This window comes from Engraulis encrasicolus, chromosome 19 (assembly GCF_034702125.1).
Source record: "Engraulis encrasicolus isolate BLACKSEA-1 chromosome 19, IST_EnEncr_1.0, whole genome shotgun sequence".
NCBI lineage: Eukaryota > Metazoa > Chordata > Actinopteri > Clupeiformes > Engraulidae > Engraulis > Engraulis encrasicolus.
This window is the reverse complement of record NC_085875.1, coordinates 12,103,389-12,123,274: the sequence shown is the minus strand read 5'-3', so window position 1 is coordinate 12,123,274 and position 19,886 is coordinate 12,103,389. Positions and strand designations below refer to the sequence as shown.

The 19,886-nt window shown below is 43.8% G+C and overlaps 1 protein-coding gene across 2 annotated transcripts in view; it reads right to left on the bottom strand.

Moving 5' to 3' along the window:
- Positions 1–19,886, bottom strand: part of eif2ak4 (eukaryotic translation initiation factor 2 alpha kinase 4) — a 109,922-nt gene that overhangs the window by 63,229 nt on the left and 26,807 nt on the right. The window contains exons 22-28 of one of the 2 annotated variants that reach the window (XM_063183651.1): positions 19,233–19,283; positions 18,613–18,852; positions 16,808–16,883; positions 14,153–14,274; positions 12,290–12,339; positions 9,732–9,900; positions 3,271–3,387 (exon numbers count right to left, since the gene is read on the bottom strand). In XM_063183651.1, coding sequence (XP_063039721.1) covers positions 3,271–3,387; positions 9,732–9,900; positions 12,290–12,339; positions 14,153–14,274; positions 16,808–16,883; positions 18,613–18,852; positions 19,233–19,283 — 825 coding nt within the window. The remainder of the gene's footprint in view (positions 1–3,270; positions 3,388–9,731; positions 9,901–12,289; positions 12,340–14,152; positions 14,275–16,807; positions 16,884–18,612; positions 18,853–19,232; positions 19,284–19,886) is intronic. The other variant, XM_063183652.1, reaches the window with a different exon arrangement.

Below are 19,886 nucleotides of genomic sequence, written 5' to 3'. Positions count from 1 at the left end.
CGATTTGAGCTAAGTGGCTGACTAACTATAATGCATCAACATCAATTCACACCCTTTGAAAATCAGTGAAGAGCCATGGTAATCATCAGAGTCTCATTTCCTGCATTGCCTCCGCTCCCTCCACTACACTCCCATGGATATAATGTGTCTGTCAGATCAGGCTATGGCCTCAGCGACCATTACTCATCGATGAAAGCTTGGCAACTCATACACTGCTGTAACTGGAAATGAGTTTCATGACGAAACTGATCCTGAAACGAAACGGCGTAATATGGAACCGAAATGATTTTTTTTTAAGGGCGCCAAATTCAGTCCGTCCGTCCGACAAAAGCGTTTGGAGTAAACGGACACGTACGCACGCGTGCGCACACACAACAGCGCTTGAGTAAACGCACACATACGCACGCACAAAACATACATATTTGCCAGCACCCACACACAGTTACGCAAGCGCACCCACAAAAACTGATACACAGATGCAAAGACATGTGTCCGCACAGGCAAGTACAAACACCCACGTACGCACGGGCGGGGGGCGCGCACAAACACACACACACACACACACACTCGCTCGCTCGCTCTCCCTTTGGATGTAGGCATCAGCCAATCGTATAAATGTCAGTGAGTATGAGAAGCCTCTTTATGAGCTGTGGCCTGCGGTGAGGTTAAAAGAGAGGCAACTAAAACCAGAGCAACAAAGTAAAATCTAATTCTGGAAAGAAGCCTGTTGCCTTTTCCCTTCAATCTGTGAGCTCATCAGTAATCTGACTCACAACTACTCCTTGTTTTATTTTTACGTTATCCTTTTTCTTCTTCTGTCCATCAATGTGTGTGTGTGTGTGTGTGTGTGTGTGTGTGTGTGTGTGTGTGTGTGTGTGTGTGTGTGTGTGTGTGTGTGTGTGTGTGTGTGTGTGTGTGTGTGTGTGTGTGTGTGTGTGTGCACGATATGACTCAGACGTCTTCTTTTATTAATTCTGTTCTATCCGTCAACTTTTATTGAATTCTCAGTAATTGAGGGTAGACCTCATTTCAATAACCCGAGAAACCTCTGCTTCGCCTCACTAAACAAAACAATGCATAAGATACATTTCACTAAACACAACGTTACAATACCCGTAGCCAACTGATGTTCGTACAGAAAATTCCCAAAGCATTTCTTTCAGGCTAAGCAGCTGCCAAATCAATGAGAATGTGCAGCCAGGAGAATATTAATTGCACGCCTCACGAGACGCATTAACCTTAAAATGGACTCTAGAGTAAAACTGGTCCCTTTCTTTTCTTTAGTTTGATTTCTTTAAGGGCTTTTTCATGCCTTTATTGGACAAGGTAGTGGAGGGAATGAGTGGGAGAGACCCGGCCTGGATTCGAACCTGGGTCCTCATGTGAGCCGGTCAATGGACGGGTTCGTATTAACCCCCTAGTCCCTTACTTTTCAAACCCTGAAATTACTGCTTTGTCTTGGTTTGTTTCGGAACCCCAACTCCCTCTTCCATTTCACATACAGTATATCACGAAAGTGAATACACCCCTCACAATTTTGCAGATTTTTGAGTATATCTTTTCATAGGAAAGCATTACAGAAATGTAACTTTGACACAATGATTAGTGACCTTTTAACAACATATTTAACCGCTTAAATTTCTTGTTCACTCAGAAAAAAACTAAATACAGCCATTAATGTTTGAACATGTACTCACAAAAGTGAGTACACCCCAGGGGAGGGAGAGAAGGGGCTATGTTGGCTCGAATCGTCTCGAAATGAAACGAAATGAAAAGGGATAACAAGGGAGGTCATCAGTGTGCGTTTCAACCTTTCTTTGCATTGAACTTTTACATTTTGAGTCTGCATCTGGCTTAAATAGATTGGTGTGAGATTTGAATGCAATCCTATGGAGAATATCATGATCTGCTTCAGTAGTCACAGTGCATGTTGACATGTATGTTTCTTTTAGGTGTATTTCAGATTGCCAATGTTGACAGCATTCATGCATCCCCAAACCATGTCAGTCCCACTACCATGCTTGGCTTATGAGAGGATACACCTTTTTTGTAAAACTCACTTGTTTACCACCACACATGCTTGACACCATCTAAAGCTAATTTGTTTATCTTGGTCTCAAGAGAGATGAACAGACGAAGGATATGGATCACTGGAACCATGTTGTGTGATCTGAAGAGACCAAGATAAACAAATTTGCTTTAGATGGTGTCAAGCGTGTGGTGGTAAACAAGTGAGTTTTACAAAAAAAGGTGTATCCTCTCATAAGCCAAGCATGGTAGTGGGACTGACATGGTTTGGGGATGCATGAATGCTGTCAACATTGGCAATCTGAAATACACCTAAAAGGAACATGCATGTCAACATGCACTGTGACTACTGAAGTAGATCATGATATTCTCCATAGGATTGCATTCAAATCTCACACCAATCTATTTAAGCCAGATGCAGACTCAAAATTTAAAAGTTCAATGCAAAGAAAGGTTGAAACACACACTGATGACCTCCCTTGTCATCCCTTTTCATTTCGTTTCATTTCGAGACGATTCGAGCCAACATAGCCCCTTCTCTACCGGATTTTAATCTGGGGTGTACTCACTTTTGTGAGTACATGTTCAAACATAAATGGCTGTATTTTGTTTTTTTCTGAGTGAACAAGAAATTTAAGCGGTTAAATATGTTGTTAAAAGGTCACTAATCATTGTGTCAAAGTTATATTTCTGTAATGCTTTCCTATGAAAAGATATACTCAAAAATCTGCAAAACTGTGAGGGGTGTATTCACTTTCGTGATATACTGTATCCTCTTGGCAGAGTGACAGCCGACACAAGTATCGTTAGTGGTGCTTTCACCGTGGTATTCCGCAGGATATGTGTTTGTGTGTGCTTGTGCGTCTGTGTGTGTGTGTGCGTGTGTGTGTGCGTGTGTGTGGCGTGTGTACCTGCACCCCTGTGTGTGTGTGTGTGTGTGTGTGTGTGTGTGTGTGTGTAGGTGTGTGTGTGTGTATGTGTGTGCGTGTGTGTATGCATGCGTGTGGGTACCGTGTTCCTTTGGCAGGACATTTGGGACGGTCATAGCAGATTAACAGGCATGGCTGTGTTTGTGTCTCCATGTGTGCGTGCAGATAACAAGAGATGAACAGAGGTGTGTGTGTGTGTGTGGGTGTGTGTGTGTGTGTGTGTGTGTGTGTGTGTGTGTGTGTGTGTGTGTGTGTGTGTGTGTGTGTGTGTGTGTGTGTGTGTGTGTGTGTGTGTGTGAAGCTCTCCTCTCACCATGGCGTCACAGAGGATGTTGGCGGCCTGCATGAGTTTGTCCTCTGGTACCCCGCTGTGCAGCAGGATGGCTCGGAACAGGCTGGTGTGGTTCACATAGACAGTGTAGTTCCTCTCCTGCTCCACACACACACACACACGCACACACACACACACACACACACACACATTAGTATTTCATGTGATTCAGCAAGCAACACACACACACACGTGCACACACTCAGAAAAAGGTGACAGAAAATTGGTAAACAATGTCTCTCAGCTGTACATATTTAATATTAACCATCACTCTGATGAATAAAATGTGTATTTGTAAGAGCTTCTAGACAGATCTTTCTATAATTTTATCTTTCATTTTATTCATCAGAGTGATGGCAGCAGAGGACACTACACAGCCTGCCAACATGCCGGGTGAGGATAGGGCTGCCTGTCTGTCTGGCTCTGCATGCTGCAATATCATTGGCCAGATGCCATGTGGGGGCATGTGGAGAATGTAATGGGCCTTAGTGTGTTGAAGGTGTCTGTGGTGGAGGTGAGAGGAACAGGAACACCCATAATATGCTCCTAGCTCCCCTCTCCTCTCCTCTCGACCCCTTACTTCCCCCCTCCTCTCCTCTCCTCCCCTCTCACTACCCCTCCTCTCACCTCCCCCCCTACTTCTCCTCTCATATCCTCTCATATCCCATAATGTGCTCCTATCCCCTCTCTCCTCTCTCCTCTCTCCTCTCCTCACTTCCTCTCTCCTCTCCTATACACTCAGGTATGTAAGTACAAAAGAATAACATACCAGGACCCAGGACGGACCAAAACGCACCCCCCAAATAAATTGATTATTTTACCCAGCCCTAGTGATGAAATACATTAATAACTCCATACAGCCTAAGGTCATCTCTGCACTCCTCCATGGGCATAAAGCATTGCAGTCCCATGTGCTGCAGTGTCCACAGCACACAGTGGTAGAATGTAGCAGCACACAGACAGTCTGCAGAGGGTCTACTCTACATCACCTCTGCAGAATGTGGTGAGAGCAGAGGAAACGGAGAAAAATCTCATTTCCTTCAGCACTTATGAAAAACAAAAAAACAAAAAAAGTTTTGGTGAATTCCTATCGACGAAATAAATGTTGCCAGAGTCTCTAATCAAAGTTCCGTGTTTTGCACCCAACGCAGAGGGGAGAGTGGTGTTCTGGACTTTCTCAGAGATGAATATGTTTACTGGTAAAGGACTGAACTGTAAAAGACCTCCTAAAGTCTACAAGCACTTGTTTCACTTGACAGATGTACTTGTCGGGAACAACAGGCCTGTTTCAATTTATCCACATTTCAAGAGAGGAAAAAAAACGTGTCAGAGAGAAAATATAAAAATATACTCTCTATGTCCATGCTGAAAGATGAAACTGTCGGACCACCAGGCTAACAGCGATGTTCACAATTTGCTCTCTGTACGTGAGCCATTGTCAGTGGGGTAAAGCCCAAGTACAGATTTGTGAGGCGTGAACGCGACGATGTGTTTTCCGCAGATCTGGGCAGTGCAACCCCTACAACGCCAACAGAGCAAAGAAAGGGGAGATGCTACACAACGTTACAGCTTTAGGGCTAAGTGGTACTACACCACACACATACACACACACATGCACGCACACACACACACACACATACATACACACACGCAAGAGCCTGGGCCAGCGTTGTAGTGATACTTCCAAACAACACAGCATGATTCACTGTGTCTCATATCCTGCCAGTGCGGTGGTTGTTCGACAAAGTGACTCAAACCTTCTGAGCTGAATTATCAGCAACAGGAATGTGTGTGTGCGTGTGTGTGCGTGTGTGTGTGTGTGTGTGTGTGTGTGTGTGTGTGTGTGTGTGTGTGTGTGTGTGTGTGTGTGTGTGTGTGTGTGTGTGTGTGTGTGTGTGTGTGTATACCGTGCATGCGTGTGTGTATACTGCATGTGTGTGTGTGTGTGTGTGTGTGTGTACCATGTGTGCGTGCATGTGTGTATGCGTGCGTGCGTGCGTTCGTGTGTGTATACTGCATGTGTGCGTGCGTGTGTGTGTACACTGCATGTGTGCGTGCGTGCGTGCGTGTGCGTGCGTGCGTGTGTGTGCACTTACCATGTGTGCGTGTGTGTGTATACCGGTACTGTGTGCGTGCGCGCGCGCGTGTGTGTGTGTGTGTGCACTTGCACCTGTGACCCATAGCCCAAGGGCAGGTCCCGCGCTGCGAGGCAGCTTTTCAGCCCTGTGATGTTGCGGACACTGAGGCCACCAGTGGGGGTTAATGGGATGAGCCGTTGCCAGGTACTCTCCCACAAACAGAGCCCAAACAGCCCATCACAGGTCAACACAATGACACCTGACCTGGCAACATGTGGGCCCAGACACAACAGGTGGGGCCCATATAATAAGAGGGCTTATGGATTTGGAGTGAGTGCACCAAAGGTGATATTTAACATAGTATGGCTAGCCCACAGGACTGTAAACATTCACTGGCCGTTGATGGATTTATGCACGTCGTCTCGTCTACAGATTTGAGTGATCTACAACATCATCTACTGGGTCAGAAACACTGAGAGTTTGGAGTTATGAATCATGTTTAAATGCAGACAAGAAAAGGCCAAACACACAAGCTGAGACAAACTGGCCTGCTGTTCATCAATTATTTAGACAACACAAAAAAGGTAATAATTTCAGTTAGGGATTGCGAAATGTAAAAAACATCTTAACCGACTACTGATCCTCATTAGCCAGTTAAAGTCGGTTAAAGTCGGTTTAAGTTGGCCACCGAAATTCTATAACTGCTATCTATGATGCCCGTGTCCTGTCACGCTTCTTTTTCTGCCTCATGAATTAAGTTATGCCCCCATTTTAGAATGGTTAGGCTCCCGTTACACAATGGTCGTTCTTGCCCTTTGTATTATACATTTTCCCCAATTATTGACCACTACTTGTGGTGTAATAAGAGTTTTGTGGCTCTGTGCTGTGGTTGCTCTCTTTATAAAAATCTGTGGGATGGCTCATGCTTACATTTAGGCTATCATTTTTAGATATTGAAAGATCATACTGCCCCATACACTACAACACCAATAACATGTGTGTACGCAGTGTAATAAGACGTTGGCTGGCATTCGGGAGCTGTAAAAACAGCTATCGGTTAACATCCCTAATTTCAAAACAGACGTAAAATGTTATGAAGAAAAACTTAAGTCAAGTTGTAGAAATGCAGACAGATGGCAAATTTGCAGCTAGTACAAGTCTGGCATTGCATTGCATCTAAGCACTGAAATCTGCAAGACCAAAGGGACAAAGAAACACACATACACAGACGCTTTTATACACACACGCACACACACTTACACGCACACACACACGCACGCACGCACGCCATACGCACGCACGCACACACGCCGTACGCACGCAAACATGCACGCACGCATGCACGCTAGCACGCACACACAAACACACAAGAACAAAACAAACAAAAGAAATGATATTCGACACCAGGTCCATAAGTAAGCATGAATTGATCAATCTGAACGGGGAGCCAGTGGAGCAGGTCTCCACATACAAATACTTAGGGGCTGTATTCGATTCTCAATTAAAATGGGCTCAGCACGTTTAATTTTTAAGTGCGAGAATCAGCCAACGGCTACATTTCCTTAGGAGGTTGAGAGTGTTTGGCATTGAAAAAGAAATAATGATGGCTTTTTACAGGGCTTCAATCGAATCAATCATCAGATATGGGATCGTTGTATGGTTTGGGAACCTTTCTGTGAAATTGAAAGCTGAACTACAAACTCTCATCAAGAGAGCGGGGAAAATAATGGGCATGCCCCCTCCCACATCACTGCAGGCCTTATTTGACGAAACAGTAAAAAGACAGGGTTTGAAGATCATAGAGGATGATGAACATATTTTGCATGGGGAATATGAGATACTGCCCTCAGGAAGAAGATACAGGCTCCCAAACTGTAATACTACTAGGTTCAAATTTTCAATGGTCCCTTGGTCCCTAGCATTCATGCATTATACTTTTTATCTTCTGTATTTTATTTTATTATTTTCTGAGCAATAGCTCTAGGTCAGAGTATGTGCATTATCTAGGTTTGTACCTGTATATGCCTTTGGATGACTAAGGGCCAAAACTGGAACGTTGTGTTTAACACTAACAATGGTTGTCTGTTACCTTGTTTATATGTTTGTTTGTTCTTTGTGGTCCTAAGTCTGTCTGTTGTGGTAATTTGATGTTAACTGTGAATCACACTCTGTCATGTCCATTCTGAATTTCTCTCCCGAAAAGACAATAAAGAATAATCTAATCTAATGTCTAACACACACACACACACACACACACACACACACACACACACACACACACACACACACACACACACACACACACACACACACACACACACACACACACACACACACACACACACACACACGCACACACACACACACACACACACACACACACACGTGAACATAAACAGAGAGCGAGACACAGGCTCACGTGTACATGCTCCCACACCACCAACACACGGCACCTCTTTTACATATGGCGGTACCTAATGACACTCAGGTTTTGTATGCAATAATCCTGTGTAATGGTCCATCTGTTCAAACATCCTGAGCAGTGAACCCTGGTGGCTCTATGGCCCACGCAAGGGGCAGAGAGCTCTCTATGCCCCCCCCCTCTCCATGTTGCTCCGGCCACAGCACTTAATGGCTATAGGTCAATTGCCAGTTACCACACACACCCTGGGAGATGGGAACGCACGGACACACACGTCACGCACACACACGTCACGTCACGTACACACACACACACACAGTCATATGCATTCACACCCTGGGAGACGGGAACGCATGGACACACACATGCTGCGTACACACACACAAACACATCACGCACACACACACACCTTCGGGAGTGGGGAGAGTCATCATGACACCAGGTGTTGGCCCAGTGGGTTCTTTCTTCACCTCACCCCAACAGCACTCATTTATCCTCACTGCACTGCCATCCATTTCCCTCAGATGTGTGTGTGTGTGTGTGTGTGTGTGTGCGCGCGTGTGCGTGTGCGTGTGAGTGTGTGTGTGTGTGTGTGTGTGTGTGTGTGTGTGTGTGTGTGTGCGTGCGCGCCATTCATATCCCTTCTCTGCATGTGTGTGTGTGTGTGTGTGTGTGTGTGTGTGTGTGTGTGTGTGTGTGTGTGCCATTCATCTCCCCTTCTCTGCATGACTCTCAGAGGTGAAGGCAAACACATGACGCCATTGACATGACAGCGATCTCGCTAGCTAGCAAACTAGCTGGCCGGAACACCCACAAGACACAGGATGTGAGTGACCCGGGTGGAACAGCCTGGTATTACTCATTACCACATGGACAGCTAATGGATCAGAGCAGAACACATACACGTGTTTGTTGAGTGGAACACCATATACTGTATATACATGCTATGTTTCTCAATGGGGTCTCTACAGCCCCCCCAAGGGGGAGTTAGGGAGCCCTTGGGGGCGTCGAGGATAAAGCTGAGAGGGAGGTTGCTCAGTTCAAGAAGGAGGAGAATGCGCGCACATCAGTGGCACAGGTGCTGGACGAAATAGAGTAACTGAAATAAATGATAGAAGTCCGCAACACTGTTAATGCTCCCAGTGATTTATTTGAGCATTAACAGTGTTGCGGACTTTTATCATTTATTTAGGTTGCTCAGTTGCCATTAATCTATGTCTTTATGCCACTAGTCTTTGATTTTCTGTAATGCTAAGGGGGGCGTTGGCAGGCTTATGAGGAGATCAAGTTGCGCTTGTTCAAAAAAGGTTGAGAACCAATGATAAAGTACACACTATATTATCAAAAGTATTTGTTAGCCTGCGTTGACTCACATACAGTCAATCCGGAAAGTATTCACAGCGCTTCACTTTTTTTCACATTTTATTTATCTTACAGCCTTATTCCAAATGCTACAAATGATTTCTTTATTTTTTATTTTTGATAAATTTTCAAAACTGTCAAGACAACTTGTTTTTCATATGGTCATAATGAAATATTTTGTGTAGGATTTTGACAACAGATATTCATTTGTAGCATTTGGAATTAGGCTGTAAGATAATAAAATGTGAAAAAAGTGAAGCGCTGTGAATACTTTCCGGATTGACTGTATGAATTTAACTGCCATCCCATTCCTAACCCATAGGTGAGTCAAGGCAGGTTAGCGAATAGCAAACACGTTTGGTAATAAAGTGTACATGGAGAGAGATAAAAAGTGCACACATACACATGTGCACTACGTAAAGAGATGCAAAACGCAAAGAGAGACATACATAAAGACATACAGTTGAGTTATGCACATAGGCATGAACAGCAGTACAAACCAAATAACATGAACCCACATATCGAATGCACAAACAACAGACACAAAACTTTATTTAAACACACGGAGCGTGATACAATACCTGCAAGGCACTGAACTCGTGGATGATCTCGGAGATGACGTAGATGGTCTCGGCGTCGGGCAGCAGGGTGTTGGTGACAGGGGTGACGATGTCGAAGGCACACTCCAGCATCTCCCGGGGGTGCGAGCGGTCCAGCTTACGGGGACGAAACACGCGCTCGATGCTGTACCTGTCGGGGATGGGGACACCACAGGTGAGACAAGACAGGTGACATGGGGAGGCGGGGCCAAAAACACAATACAATGCTGGATACAGATGAGGTGAGATTCTATATGAGATTCTGGGTAACACTTCCAAATAAGGGGCCATAATTAACAGTAAAGTAGCTACAACCTAATACTTAAGTAATGGTTAATAATCATTACTTAATGCCACATTAGACACATATTAATTGTTATTAATGCATTAGTAAGCAGTTACTTAACTATTAGATAACTATTACCTTGTGTTACAAGTTAATAGCATATTATTATTTAACTAATAGATAAGTAAGGGCACAGTTAATAGTTAAGTAGCTATCAGGTAATACTTAACTAAGGACCAAAATTAACACTTACTTAATACAAAAGCAAGGCATAACTAATGGTTATATAATACATAAATATTGGGTTTTGGGACCCTTATATTAGAGTTGGCTGAGGCTAACTAATGGTTAATTAATAGATAGATATTGGTGTTTGGGACCCTTATATTAGAGTTGGCTGCGAATAACTAATGGTTAATTAATCCATAGATATTGGTGTTTGGGACCCTTATAATAGAGTTGCCTGAGCATACCTAATAGTTAAGTAATTAATCTACTGTGACATCTAGTTTTCACCCGTTCAAATCACTGTAATGGTGGCAACAGGAGCCATTATATAGCAAGGATTGGACGTACACTTCTCAATGATGGTGGGATGATGAGATGTAATTTTTTCATGTACCACTTATTAAATTTAATGGTAAAAACCCTACAATAAATGCAGAACATTATGAAGAGTAATAGTTTTGAAGCAAAACTAAACCATTCCTTTGTGATAATTAGGTTAATGTTTGAGAATATTAGCTCCAAGAAGAGCAGTGCATGATGGGTACGCAATCTATAGACAACAATAATTCGGTATTATTTAATCATTAGATATGCCTTACTTTTGTATTAAGTAAGTGTTAATTAAGGTCCTTAGTTAAGTATGACCTAATAGCTACTTAACTATTAACTGTACCCTTCCTTATCTATTAGTTAAATAATTATATGCTATGAACTTGATTTACAGTTAAAACTAATAAGTGGTACATGAAAAAATTACATCACATCACCCCACCATCATTGAGAATTGTACGTCCAATCCTTGCTATATAATGGCTCCTGTTGCCACTATTACAGTGATTTGAACGAGTGAAAACTAGATGTCACAGTAGATTAATTACTTGACTATTAGGTATGCTCAGCCAACTCTATTATAAGGGTCCCAAACACCAATATCTATCGATTAATTAACCATTAGTTATCCGCAGCCAACTCTAATATAAGGGTCCCAAATATCAAAATATATCTATTAATTAATCATTAGTTATCCTCAGCCAACTCTAATATAAGGGTCCCAAAACCCAATATTTATGTATTAATTAACCATTAGTTATGCCTTGCTTTTGTATTAAGTAAGTGTTAATTTTGGTCCTTAGTTAAGTATTACCTGATAGCTACTTAACTATTAACTGTGCCCTTACTTATCTATTAGTTAAATAATAATATGCTATTAACTTGTAACACAAGGTAATAGTTATCTAATAGTTAAGTAACTGCTTACTAATGCTCAACATATGCATTAATAACAATTAATATGTGTCTAATGTGGCATTAAATAATGATTATTAACCCTTACTTAAGTATTAGGTTGTAGCTACTTTACTGTTTATTATGGCCCCTTATTTGGAAGTGTTACCAGATTCTGAGAATCCTATTTCTAAAATCTAACGTGGAAAAAAAAAATCCCGGATCATCACCAAAATTGAATCACTTGTTCCTTCCTTTTGTCATTTCCAACAACTCAAAAAAATGTAATCAAAAACAGTTCATAACTTTTTGAGTTATCCTGCTGACAGACAAACAAACCAACGCGACCGAAAACATAACCTCCTTGGCGGAGGTCACAATGATCAGCCATAACAGAGTCTAATGGGGGAAATGGGCAAGGCCACAAAATGACAAAAGAGAATGTTCTACGCACTTCTAGAAGACATTTCAGTGCAACCAGAACAGGATGGGGCATGCGAACAAAAAATGAAATCCATCACGAATGTCTTTTTTTTTTTTTTTACATTTTTTACTGTGTACATGACATTTAGCTGATGTTTGTATCCAAAGGTGTAGGAGCAGACCGTTGACGTATCTATATATGTCATTGGGGCAGACTAACGTTTCGATGGAACGTTCATTCAACTCTAAGGAAGTTGCTTGTGCGTTGAAACATTGATCAGAGAGTTTGTTCATTAGCTCAACGTTGATGTTGCAGATTACCATGGTTTCTTCTCATGGACTCAGTGACGTGCGCCAATAACTAATAATAAGTGCTCACCTTTTCACATGGGAGACGTTGTTGCGGGCTATGTATCTTGCAAAGGCCACCTGCAAGATCACACGTTACAAGAAAGGAGAGAGAGAGAGAGACACAGTGAGAGAGAGAGAGACAGAGAGAGAGAGGCAGACAGACAGAGACAGAGAGAGAGACAGACAGACAGATATATACAGAGACAAGAAGGGAGAAAAAGAGAAGAAATTGGAGAAAAAACAGCACAATGAGGATGAGTAATGCATGTTTGGAAACAAAAGACAGTGCTACAGAGATCAAAAGGAAACCAATGTCCCTTCATGCTTTAATGAACACCAGAACTGAAAAAAAAAACATGCCAGATGGAAGATGCTATTACATTGTGGCCATTGCGTATATACTGTACCACACTCATGCGAACTTCCGTCCAATCTACATCACATATTGATCTATACAATACATGTAATGACTGCCTGTGTGAGTGTGTTTCTCTGAGTCTGTTCCGTGCACAACTTAATAGCCATTAGTTCCGCTGAGCCCCAGACTTTGGTGGGCGTCAATGTCATCCTTAATGACACAAGTGAATGCAGTGCCAAGTTTCATGTTGTAAGGATAACAAATGCAGAACATATCCGTATATAAAAAAACCTCAATTGTCTTTTGTGTGTGTTCAACTAGAGCACTGAGTAACCACTCCTCTTCTCACAAAACAATGTAATATCATTAAATGCACACTGTTTGATGTCTCTCTGTGTGTTTGCATGTGTTTAGTGTCAAGACCGATTTTGGCTCAGAGGGTGACATTTTAATTTTAAGTAATTAATGTTGTAATGGTTGGATCAAAGTAGTGGGTTTAAAAGCGGCTTTGTGTCAGCAGTGTCTAATTTCCTGGTGACACAACAGGGATTGATTATGCCAATTAAGTATCTCTTTTCTACTCTACTACTCTACTGTATGGTGTACATGCAGGGTGTTGGCCAGTGATTAAAACATCCTGTGTGACATGCCAAAAGGTAATAGTCCTTAACTCATTGAGTGCCAGCCATTTTCAAATTCAGACCGGGGGGTTGCCAGGCTTTTTTCAACGTTTGATTGATTTTTCAAGAGCCATAAAAAATTGAGTTCTTTGTCCATGTGAACAACAAACATACCAGATCAACGCTGTTAGGCCCCACCCCCCATAAAAAAACGCAATTGACTTGATATCAAGTCTTTGGCACTGTGCCATACATTCTGAAAAGACTCGTTTTCAAGTCCATGGCACTCAAAGAGCTACGACTTTCTCTGTGACCTACCCAGAGGTACCAACATAAGACAAGTCATAGATCATTATAGATATATATTATAACATCCTGTGTGACATATTGTCCTGCAGGTCACTACTTTGACTTCAGGTTATTGTGCTTTTAACTAGCCTGGGCAAAAGCCGACTGTTGACTCCGTCAAACAGTCTGGCGAAAGCTAAGAGGAATCCGTCTCCATTGAGGGTGGGAGATGGTCTGATCTTACTCTGCCATTTAGATTAATTGGAGTTCCGAATTCAAAATAAAACCCATATTGTGCTTTGTTAGCATGACTGTTACGATATAGCGTCGCAAAAACATACAAATGACAAAACAAAGGTGTGAATAGTGTTACTAATCAGTAACGGACTGCGTCACCACTCTCAACTGTTTGCTGATTGGCTAAACAGTGAGCGAAACAAGCTCGGAGACTTTCGCCAGACTCGGTGCGGAGCCAAAATCTTTGGGTGGAGTACATAGGACTCCATAGTACATAGTGTCACCAGGCTAGCTTTTAACTCCCTATATATGATGTCTCCGCAGGTAATATAAGATCGTAGGTCAAAGGTCATGGTGCTGGAAGCGAGCTACTGTATGTGTGACGTACCCTGAGGTCGTAGGGCAGCGTGACCAGCATGCCGCTGTGGTCCATGAAGCAGGCCAGCTCACAGCCCTCGTATACCGACCGGTTCCTAGGCAACAGCAGGGGCGTCTGCAGACGCACGGCACCTGTGTTGGGGTGTGTGTGTAAGAGTGTGTGTGTGTGTGTGTGTGTGTGTGTGTGTGTGTGTGTGTGTGTGTGTGTGTGTGTGTGTGTGTGTTGGGTGGAATATTAGCCAAAAGCAAAAAAACACACACAAAAAACAAAGCAAAACAAAGATGAGTAAATAGCTAATACATACACTGAACAAAAAAATGGAACATTCTGCATGTCTACATGAAGATATCAACACTTGTGACTGGAGCAGCTGTGGCCTTGAGGAGAGGAGTGAGTTGTGCCAGCAGGAATAATGTGTGTTTGTGGGAATGAGCAATCAGGGCTTAAACTGTACGCCTTACACCTTGTTCACAGCTGCCTTACTGCTACAAGTGTTCACATATGTGTCACACTGTAGTTTGAACTGTTCTCTGTGTGTGTGTGTGTGTGTGTGTGTGTGTGTGTGTGTGTGTGTGTGTGTGTGTGTGTGTGTGTGTGTGTGTGTGTGTGTGTGTGTGTGTGTGTGTGTGTGTGTGTGTGTGTGTGTCGTGTGTGTGTGTGTGTGTGTGTGTGTGTGTGTGTGTGTGACTCAAGGCTCGCACAACTAACAAATGACTGAAATGCTGATATCGAAACATCTATCTTTCCACTTATGACACTTCCAAGTCACAATGTCATGAATGCATGGTGAACTAGAATGCACCACCAGAATTGAATCACTTGTTCCTTGGGTCATTACCAACAACTCCAAAAAAAGTTTCATCCAAATCCGTTGATTCGTTTTTGAGTTATCCTGCTGACAGAAAAACAAACGCGACTGAAAACATTACCTCCTTGGCGGGGGTAATAAATACAAGTGATTCGATTAATACACTTGAGACTGTGGGAGCCACACAGATCAACAACAAAAAACGGAAGACCAAACCACAAAACGAGGGCCTGCAGGGAGTCTGTCATTCATGTGTACAAAAACACCTCTCCGCATGTGGAGCCTCGGGTTAAGCTACACTAAGGACAACTGGGGAACCTAATTCATACTGCAGCCTTAATGTGTGTGTGTGTGTGTGTGTGTGTGTGTGTGTGTGTGTGTGTGTGTGTGTGTGTGTGTGTGTGTGTGTGTGTGTGTGTGTGTGTGTGTGTGTGTGTGTGTGTGTGCGTGCGTGCGTGCGTGCGTGCGTGCGTGCGTGCGTCTGCATTTGTGTGTGTGAGTAAAAGACTACGAGAGAGCCAAGCCAAGTAAACGGATGATGTCCCACATTAGTTCCATATTGGTGCCATGAAAAAGGGGACAATCAACAATACAGAATACACCAGCACCAGAGTGCCTTTATTTCAATGCATAAACAGAGGCATGTGTGGAAAGACAGCATGAGAACTCCCCAAAGTGCTCTCTCCCTCACTCTCTTTCTCTCTCCCTCCCTTTATTCCCCCCATTTCTCTCTCCAGCTCTGTTTCCCCTCTCTTTCTTTCTGACTCACCAACTCCCTGTGCCCCTCTCTCTAATCCTTTCCCGCTTTCTTTCTTGCAACCTCCCACTCCCCACACTTCTTCCTCTTCTCTCACTTCTTCTTTCTTCTCCCCCATTTCCCGCATCTCTCCCTCTCTTTATCCCTCTTTTCCCTTTCTCTGCATCACTCCCTCTCATTTACAGTCATTTTCCTTCATATCTCTCTAATTATCCTTTAACACTGCTGTTTCCAATGCCTTTCTTCCCCATCCTCTGCACCCAGTCTCTCTCTCTCTCTCTCTCTCTCTCTCTCTCTCTCTCTCTCTCTCTCTCTCTCTCTCTCTCTCTCTCTCTCTCTCTCTCTCTCTCTCTCTCTCTCTCTCTCTCTCTCTCTCTCTCTCTCTCTCTCTCTCTCTCTCTCTCTCTCTCTCCTCACACACAGAGCTGCTAGTAGCTTTAGCGGGACCCCACCCTTGCATATAACAGGCTGTCAATGGAGCTGGGCCCGAAACCACTTCCCCCAACAAGACAGTACAGGCCTCCTGGGCTAATGGCTCAGCCTTGGACTGCTGCTGCTGCTGCGTTTGTGTGGCCCGGGACAGTGATGGCACAAACACACGGGGCGAAGACAAGACACACTGACGCATTCTCAGTCTCTGTGTGTGTGTGTGTGTGTGTGTGTGTGTGTGTGTGTGTGTGTGTGTGTGTGTGTGTGTGTGTGTGTGTGTGTGTGTGTGTGTGTGTGTGTGTGTGTGTGTGTGTGTGTGTGTGTGTGTGCGTGTGCGCGTGTGTGTGTGTGAGGGTGTGTGTGTCCAGAGACAATGTTGGCACAGCACAGGGAGAAATTATTGTCTTATTATTGCACTGTGTGTGTGTGTGTGTGTGTGTGTGTGTGTGTGTGTGTGTGTGTGTGTGTGTGTGTGTGTGTGTGTGTGTGCGTGCGTGCGTGTGTCAGTGTGCTGTGTCTAGTGTGTGTCAATAGGGCAGTGCCCTGGGAAAGAAGCCTGCACTGAGTTGCTGCTGTCAAACTGGAGTGGGTCTCCACTCTGCCTGCCGGCTGGCTGGCTAGCTCACGCGCTCACTGGCTCACTCACTTGCTCGCACACGGCGTGACTCACCGTGCTTTCTGAAGATCCGGGTGATTGTTTCGTACACATACTGTTGTAGTTTGGCGTTGCTGAAATTAAAACTGCCCTGGAGCGAGTCAAAACAGAAGAGGGGTAGAAGAGGTAGGTGGAGAGGGGGAATAGGGGTGAAAAAGGAGAGGAAAAGAGGGAGGGAGAGGAGGAGGAGGAGGAGAAGGGGAAGGGGAAGGGGAAGGAGGAGAGGGTTAGACACACAGAGAGCCATTGACGAGGCCCAAGCACACAGCCAGCCTTATGCATCCCAGATGAAGAAGCGGGGCACAGGACGACTGACTTTGCCCCTGAATGAGGTTTCACATCTCCCCCTAGAGGTAAAAATAATCATTACAACACACAGCCACGAGGCATTAACACAATCTTTGATTTTAAAAAACAATTTCTCCAAGGTCACTTCTACAAACTGACAAGCAGCACTTCCACAAAAAAAACTCCACAAAAAAAGATCTGGCGATGCATTGTGATGACAAAGTGGGAAAGGATAGTGCGATAGTCAAGTTAAATCCCATGAAAGCAACAACTGAAGATGGATTGCTCTTCAGTGCAGTGACACTGTATATGTTTTAAGGCCTCCCGGAGACCTGTTGACTCGCTTAGAGGAGCCCCGCTCGCCTCTCTGCAGTGCCATGTGGTAGTGATTGTGTGGAAATGGATGGGGGGGCTTGCTTTAGACAGGACTACTGTGATGCATGATTGTGGCTGTTACACGGTACAGAGGGCGCACCTTTTGATAAATGAGTCATTCACGGTTCACTTTGGAGGCACGTGGAAAAGCGGGAGAACAGTGCAAAGCACTGTAGCACAATGTAGTGTAATAATGGCAAAGCGTCATCCATCACAGGTGTAATTATCATGGGAGTAAAAGATGATCAATCATAGGCGTGATAATCTACACACCTACAGTGAGATGTGTGTAGAAGGTTCCATCCAATGGTCCTCAAAGGTGAATACTCAAACTTAGCCCTTTTTGCGTAACAAATGCCTATTTTCTATGGTCTAAAAATAGGTAGTTGTGGAAAAACAAACTGCCACTTGAATGTTTAGATACCATAAATTCTCCGTTTTGCACTATCACAACTGTACTAGGAAAACGCAATAAGGTTGAAATGGTTTCTTTGATGCTGTCCCATGAAAAGATCTGCACAAATCTGCAGAAATGTGAGGGGTGTAGTCCCTTCTGTGACATATTGTATGACGAAGTTGTGGGCGTAATGTAGTGTAACAGTCCCTACCTTATGAATGTCTATGTTAGGATGTTGTATGTGTAGTCCATGACTAGTGAGGTGGTCTGTGCAAAGAGCTGGCCAACCATGTGGCAAACAGGCCTTTCCACTGACGTTGGCCATACATGCACCCCTCTATGATAGCATGTACCTACCCTTTTATATGTCGATATTGTAGGTGTCATGTAGGGGTGCTTACCTTGTGTATGTCGATGTCGTAGGTGTAGTCCATGACTAAAGAGATGGTCTGTGCGAAGAGCTGTCCCACCATAGTGCGGTAGGCTTTGCCGCTGACATTGGCCATACAAACAACCCTCTATGATAGCTAGCATGTACCTACCCTTTTATATGTCGATGTTGTAGGTGTCATGTAGGGGTGCTTACCTTGTGTATATCGATGTCGTAGGTGTAGTCCATGACTAAAGAGATGGTCTGTGCGAAGAGCTGTCCGACCATGGTGCGGTAGGCCTTGCCGCTGACGTTGGCCATACATGCACCCCTCTATAGCATGTATCTACCCTTGTGTATGTGGATATAGTAAGGTGTAGTGGTGCTTACCTTGTGTATGTCGATGTCGTAGGTGTAGTCCATGACTAGCGAGATGGTCTGTGCGAAGAGCTGTCCCACCATGGTGCGGTAGGCCTTGCCGCTGACGTTGGCCATGGTGTGCTGCAGCACCTCGTGGAGCTCCGACTCCTCCAGCTGAGGCGGCGGCATCAGCTCGCTCCGCAACAGCTCCTGGGCTGTGGGACGCAGCGCCGGGTCGTGCTTCAGCAACCAGCTGATGACAGCACTCTGCTGGATGGATCAAAGAAAGCAGGCACTTGGTATCGTACTACTGCCCTACAAAGGCAAAGTGCAGTAACTACATATTTTGGCGAAAATTGAGTTTAGACGGAGAACGGTCTTCATTGCACCTCCTTTATCTTGTGACTAAACCGTATGGTCCAAATTTGTGTTTTAGAGGTATTGCTATGTCAAATTTACATTTAAGAACAATATCCAACCTAATATCAAGGATTTGAAGGCATTTTTCTCAGTTTTAATGTTGGTGTAGTTGTTGTTCTTTGCATTTGTAAGGGCAGAGTACATTACACTTATTTTTTTCATTGTAATATCTGTTTTTTATTGTTTGTGCTTCATGTTGTGTGTAGGCGGTCACTTCATCAACATCTCACCTGAGTTCCACTTTCATATTGAACAAAGTCATCAGGATACTCGACAGGCTCCTGGGTGAGAGAGAGCAACACAAAGTAATGTAAAGAAAAGAAGTTGTGAACATGTGCTGCCATTGCTTGGCACACCCCATTTCAGTTCAACCCCATTTACGGGATCAAAGACGTGCAAAATGGCATTGTCATTCAGTGTAACGGATGCCTTCTGCTGACTGTAACTGTAAAAAACAAGACTCTTTTTATTTATTTATTGTTACAGGGAATTCATGACAGCCTCGACTATCATCCATTCCCTTGAAACAATTTAAAATCACGTTTTTTTGCAGTTACAGTCGGCGGAAGGTGTCCGTAACACTGAATGACAAAGACGTCTTTGACCCTACGGCACTCAATCTGTAAACTAGTGGTTCTCAACCTTTTTGGAACAAACGCTCCCTTGACCTCATCATAAGCCTGCCAACACCCTCATTAGTATTAAAAAATCAAATAGACCAATGTCCCAAATGGATTTTTGTGGCATTTTGTTTTGGGGATTTTTAGGGATTCTGCAAATCCCAGGATGGCAGGGAGCAACTGCAACACATGTTGGTATGGTTATTTCTTCACACAACTTTGGTATGTACGTAATCGTATAGTCGGGTTTGTATGCATTACACC